Source organism: Lytechinus variegatus, chromosome 17 (genome assembly GCF_018143015.1).
Source record: "Lytechinus variegatus isolate NC3 chromosome 17, Lvar_3.0, whole genome shotgun sequence".
NCBI classification, from domain to species: Eukaryota; Metazoa; Echinodermata; class Echinoidea; order Temnopleuroida; family Toxopneustidae; genus Lytechinus; species Lytechinus variegatus.
Window position 1 is genome coordinate 24,322,711 of NC_054756.1, and position 6,455 is coordinate 24,329,165.

General features: G+C 32.9%; 1 protein-coding gene across 1 annotated transcript; it reads right to left on the bottom strand.

Moving 5' to 3' along the window:
* Window positions 1-373: 373 nt before the first annotated feature.
* On the bottom strand, window positions 374-4,052 carry LOC121430508. The gene is made up of 3 exons (XM_041627789.1): window positions 3,723-4,052; window positions 1,120-1,210; window positions 374-625 (listed from the first exon to the last, which is right to left on the bottom strand). Exons 1-3 carry the CDS (start codon window positions 3,967-3,969, stop codon window positions 388-390), a joined length of 576 nt encoding a protein of 191 aa, XP_041483723.1. The 5' UTR covers window positions 3,970-4,052; the 3' UTR covers window positions 374-387.
* Between the last annotated feature and the right edge of the window lie 2,403 nt (window positions 4,053-6,455).

Sequence of the window (6,455 nt, forward strand, 5' to 3'; positions counted from 1 at the left end):
AGTATGTATAATATTCAAGTATTATAACATAAAAAATAAATCATATTTACATGCCATGAAGTTTTAGGCTGTTAAATGAATTTTAAAAACTTGATTAGAAATTGCAAATTTGTGCATACACCATCAAAACCAAAATAGATTCAATATAACCATTAGTCAAGACTCCCCGAGTAAAACATTTGCTTTATTTGGTAAGAGGTCAGAGAACTACATAGAATAGACTTTCCCTAATGCTTACACATAAACCCTTGTTTCTCTTTATATTAATAAATGGGGTATGTATGACGGTACATACACCACATACGCATGTATGGGCGTACTGGGGTGTGTGGGGGGAGGGCGTGTAAGGGGGTTGTGTGTGTGGGAGGGTGTGTATGTATTCCTTCCTTAGATCATATAGGAGTGGTGTGGTGCACTGGTGTCGTCAGGATCCAATACATTGGCACGTTTCTGTTCGTATATCTGAGACGAGTAGTGAGCATCGCCATCAGATGTTGCCGATGGATCCGATATCATGACATCCTGAATATCATGATAAAAACCTGTGTCTTTTTCAGGCGAATTTGATGATTGCACCAAATCTACATGTTGTGTCCTCTGATCCTTGTTAGAGTCTTTCATCATCCTTCACGGTAGAATAAAAAAGTAAATACAAAATGAAAATGGAATATAGCCGATTACCTATTGAGTGTGACAGAAAAATAAATGGATCATAGTGAGGAACCATGTACTGACCTTTTTCACTCATCTTAAGAGCAGTCAATTCCCTGATATATACAGAGCTCTATATATGTATTCTAAAGATTTGGGGGTTTTCAATATTTGAACGTCACCTGACAATATCGATAACTGTTCGTTTGCGATGATCGTATATATCTTGACCAGAAATTCCAGAATATTATTCTGTGCTACCTTTTGACAAAACCGAACTTCATAATGGTAAAAAAAAAATCATTGCTAATAAGGTCAGGTGTTTGTATTCAAACTAGATGTATGATTTACATAGTTTGCCATACAGTTATATACCCTGCTTTCCAAATTTCTATTCGCGTTGTGTGAACATATGCTCCCTTTTTATTTATTTAAAATCTAAAGCTTTTAATAAGTAGTGTGACTCACTTTCGGATTCGAATGATGTATATTACCGAGACCATGAGGAGTACACTCAAAAGTATGATGACAACACCTTCACCAACTACAGCACCAAAATCTGTAGAGAATAAATTGGATATGCGCTATTCAAAAATGGTAATACCCAGTTACCCATAGATTTATGTATGATTTACATGAACAAGTGCATTTTATTGTATTGTTTGTAGTTATCATTGCAATTACTGAATCAATATAATCTTATTGCGACCTTTTTTAATGTTACTTTTCCTTCTTACTTAGTATGAAGAGCATTAGCATATTTTTTAAGATGATACATAGAAATAAGACCAGATATACTCGGATTTGGCCGATTCCACACTAGAACTTCAAAAATATCATAAATTTCAACATGCTTTCAATAAGTTATAAGTAGTGTAATATTTTACTATGATACCTAAATTTTATGAAAATCATGAGTTTCAACCAAAAAGGATGTCAGACATTTCTTTTTTTTTGGGGGGGGGGTAAAATTGAATTTTTAATTTTCAATAATTTTGCTAAATAAATAGTCAAGTACAAACGTTGCCTGAAACGATTATTGGCAAAGCACGAGAAGATTGAAAATATTGCGGGTCAATGGAAAATGTATTATTGATGGTTCCAAATAATATCTACATTTTCATGATTCATAATGGGGGCAGCTCTGATTTTTCCGAACCTATTTTTGGCAATGTCCCGTACGACACATGACAATGCAAAAGTTTTTCCTATAATTTTATTTTTGATGATGCAATTCTTTGACCCATGGGTGATCGATTTATCCCATATTCAAAGGGTCTTATTACTGCCCTTCATTTTTCAATAACTGTCCTAGTAAAAGTTGTCCCGTACGACACACAATATATACTGCATTTAATTGCAGGATTTGGATTCAGAAACTATAAATAGAAGGCCTATTTTGATTTAAGTAATTGATTTGACATAAATGAACTGAAAAGGTACTTTGTTTTATCTCCATAGAACATGAAATAGGTGATTCTAACCATTTTAATTGACTTCATGTAGGCGTATTCTTTTTTAATCCCTTCAGCTAAACTGGTAATTTTCACTAGTCAGAGCAGGTTAATTTCTTTGTCATTGAGCATGAAAAGAAAACATTTATAATTGATTCACCCTAGCCTGGAAGATGACTTCCTCTTGCATACTAATGTGAAATTATTATAAGATGTAAAAAAAATGTTAACCTAACAATCATCTATTTGGACTTCCCTTGGTGATCACTATTTTTTTTTACATACAGTATTGAAACTCCTTGCCTTTTTCAAGTTGTTAAAAAAAATCTGGAAAATGAGACAAACCATATGGTTTCATAAAATGCAGAAAGGTTTGAAAAAGTAGAATCCCATTTCTTTCGAAAAAAATATTTTGTGGAATTTCAAGTGACAGTTGTGAAATATATCATGTATATATACATTTTATATGAAAATCATAACATTTTAGCCCCATAATTTACACAAACAGTTTCATTAATTCATTTATTCATTGTTTTAATAATGTATTCCAAATCATTAACTAATTCACAAATATATAACTTCATACAGCTCGTAAAAATGCTGTGAACCATTGTACATTTCCCATCATGAAAAAAATAATAATATGTTGCTCCCGATTGTATCTACTGAGGTTAATTAATTATGTTGTCCTATATGACTACTAATTAAAAGGCTTTTCATTAAAAGGAAGAATTTAGGGGCAATGCTTCCCATCTGATTGATAAAGAGTTCATTGTTTTATTCAGGCTGTCCAGTACAACACGCAAGTGCCTGTTCAACACACAACTGTCCCGTACGACACACAACTGTCCCGTACGTCACACATGTGTCCCGTACAACACACAAGTGTCCCGTACGACACGTTATTTTGTTTACGATATATTGACAGAAATATTCAGCCAAAAGCGGTTTCTAACATAATGAATGTCTTTAGTTTGATAAGATTATCATTATCATCAGCCATATAAAGTGATCGAAGAAGTCAAAGAGACATAAAGTAAGAAAGTTTGGCTTAAATTTAGAGATGTCCCGTACGTCACATTTTGAGTGTCCCGTACGCCACAATGTTCTCGAAAATTGTAATTTTTTTTCTTATTTATTCATGAATGTTTATTTTGCTTTCTTTCATAGATGTGTTTGCTCTTGGGTAATTGAATATAAATTTGAGTTCAGTTTCTATAAAAATTATCTGTCCAACTCACAGACTTTAGAGTACAAACTTGAGGTTTCTAAAAAGCCACTTTTTCTGCGTCCGTACGACACATTACTATATTAAATCTGTATTATACAGGATGTGAATTCAAGTCATGTTAAGTTTTGGTTTTCCTAACACTCTGGAAGTACTTGCTGATCACCTTTAGTTTCTGGAATTTTTTTTTTTCTTGTAAAAAAAACTGTCAAATGTTCTGTAAATGTCCCGTACGACACGTATGGAATCACCCATTTAGTTTGGTGTCTCAATCAACCAACGAAAACTTTTTTAATATCATTTGGGATTTGTTGTAGAATTATTCAAATCAGAAAAGAATGACATACAGTATCCCATCTAAGAAATGTTATCTAATTGCCTATAATTACAAGAACTGTGACTATTTGGCTGGAGGGTGGAGGAGAAGGTTGTGGCAATGGGTGTTGATGCAAGATTATCCCTCGTACTACGACGTAGCTCTGTGCTTGTACTGTGACCACCTGTCATCTCAGAAGGTGGCTGAGTTGTCATCTGTTTCTTTTGAGTGCTTGTATCTTGCATCTCACTAGTCGACCAAGTTTGCGAAATGGTAGGTGGAGTGTCACTGGTCAGCTCATAACTTGGTTGAGTGGTCATCAGTTTATTTTGTGTGCTTATATCTTGTATCTCCTCAGTCGAAAAGGTTGACCGAATAGTAGATGTACTTTTACTGGTCTCGGTGTGAGCTATTGATTAAACATAGGGGAAGGTTGGGTAAGTTGTGACACTTTTTGCATTTTGCATGTTAGAAATGATATGACTTGTAATATTGTAGAAATAAGTACCTTGCCTTTAAACTTGATTCTTGGGAAATCTTTTACACCTACATGTACATGTACATATAACTTTTTTACCTTCACACTGAAAGTCATTATGACCTTTGGAAACAATGATGTCAAATGGCTCAACTTACCCCATCTGTGGGGTAAATTGTGCCACCTTCTGTGGTAAGTTGAGCCACAAAAACTATGTACAAAATGTATTCGGGAGAACCAGGATGTCAATTTTTCACTTAAAGTCTTTTCACTGACTAATTCTCTATAAATACTAACATCTTCTAAAAATAAAAGAACTGTCATGTGAATTGCTCCTTTCTGCCTGCATATCAATGGCTGTTTATGTTTTTTATTATTATATATTACCTTAAGAATAACTATTGCTCATATTGCCCCATGTTGATTGGCTTAAATTAACCCCGTCCGAACTTATTGTGATATTTTCACATCCACACATTTCCTATGCATCCATCATGTTATAGACTATGGCAAGAATGAGAATCCATACCTGGACTAACAATATTGTTCTTATTTCTATGATATATTTGAAGACGTCTGTGGGTAAAAAGCACTTATCTATTGCACACCCTTTTTTACTTTTTTGGCTGAAATTTGTATTTTTCCCTTTATTAAAGTACTTTTTGTTTCAAAGTTGAAAACAATATGGTGGGGTTAATGGTTATGCAATGTGTCATCAATAGATGACACCACCACAATGTCTGACTCATTCGTTATTAGCCTGGGGGTGGTGGCTCAACTTGCCCCTATGCTCAACTTACCCCTCTTTCCCCTACCATTCATACCATGGCATGTGTATTAAATTGCAAATTTTTCGCAATAATAATGATGCGATCAAGAGTCAAATAAATTATGAATTGATAGTGGTAATAATAATGTAAATGATGATGATATTAATAATAGTAATAATAATGATTTTATTTGATTTGATTTATTGTTTTCTTCTTTGCATTTTTCATAACATAATATGTTAACATTTTTGGCATGAATCATAATAAAGAGTACTAAAAAAATAATTCCAGACAAAAATGATTAACTATATGATATTCACAATTTGCAGGAGAAGGATTGCCATAATAAGCAGAATGCTTGAAAAAATGACAATCCCTAACTAATACTAACTGAATTAATTAATACATTTATAAAGCAGAATGTGCATATATTTTCAAATACGAAACATCAATTCATGCAATATTTTAGTATGAAGATGATAAAGCTGTCTCTGTTTATGTTGTAAGGAACTTCGATACCATGTGAGTGTGTATGCTTGAAATATATTAAGTTTGTTTTATCTATATTGAGTGAAAGCTTATAACACTTAAACCACAAAGATAGTTTTGGTAATTCACGATTAAGTATATCTTCTCAGTTTCTAGCTAATATGTGTACAAAAAATGTTGGTGTCATCTGCAAATAATACGTATGGTAATGAATGTGTTACAGAAGTCAAATCATTGATATATATCAAGAAAGCAAGGGGCCTAGGATTGATCCCTGTGGAACACCGCATTGTATTAACTGAAAATCAGAACGAATATTATTGTGAATTACATATTGTTTTCTATTGGACAAATAACTCTTAAACCATGATAGTGTATTTCCGCGAATTCAAGTTTTCAAGTTTTTAAAGTAATATCTGGTGGTCAAGAGTGTCAAAGGCTTTGCTTAACTCCATGAATACCCCTATCATATATTCTTTTTGCCATTGCATTTGTAATTTTATCGCATATTTGTATTAACGCCTGATCAGTCGAATGTCCTTTCCTGAAACCATATTGGTTTGAATTTAGAAAATGAAAAGTATCTAGAAACTTATAAAGTCTATTGTAAATAATCTTCTCTAATATTTTAGAAATGCTGAGAAGAATAGAAATAGGCCTGTAATTTGTTATTTCATGCGGATTGTCTTTTTAAAAACAGGATTTACCTTTGCAATTTTTAGGGAATCAGGACATATTCCGGTGCTGCACCGACAGATTAAAAATGTGACACAAAGGAGCTGCAATATAGTGTATGATCTGTTTAAGAAGGGAAGTATTAATTCTATCAATCCCCTGTGATTTGCTTGATTTTAAAATAATAATGGTAACAACGATAATAATAATGATAATAATAACAATGATAATAATGTTAACAAAAGAATTGAGAATAAGAAGACGAAAGAATAGAGTCAAGGAGTCAGGGTTTTTTTTTTTTTGAGAAAATACCGTTCATCATCATCACCATAATCGTTAGCTTCACCTCCATCGGGATCTCGTTTTTCATAAACAGTTATTAATGAACATTTAT

Coding starts and splice junctions, on each gene's coding strand:
- LOC121430508 (XM_041627789.1), bottom strand. CDS start 3,969: ATGACCACTCAACCAAGTTATGAGCTGACCAGTGACACTCCACCTACC. Junction 1,211..3,722: donor GCCAAATAGTCACAGTTCTT/GTAATTATAGGC, acceptor TATTCTCTACAG/ATTTTGGTGCTGTAGTTGGT. Junction 626..1,119: donor TACATCATTCGAATCCGAAA/GTGAGTCACACT, acceptor TCTACCGTGAAG/GATGATGAAAGACTCTAACA.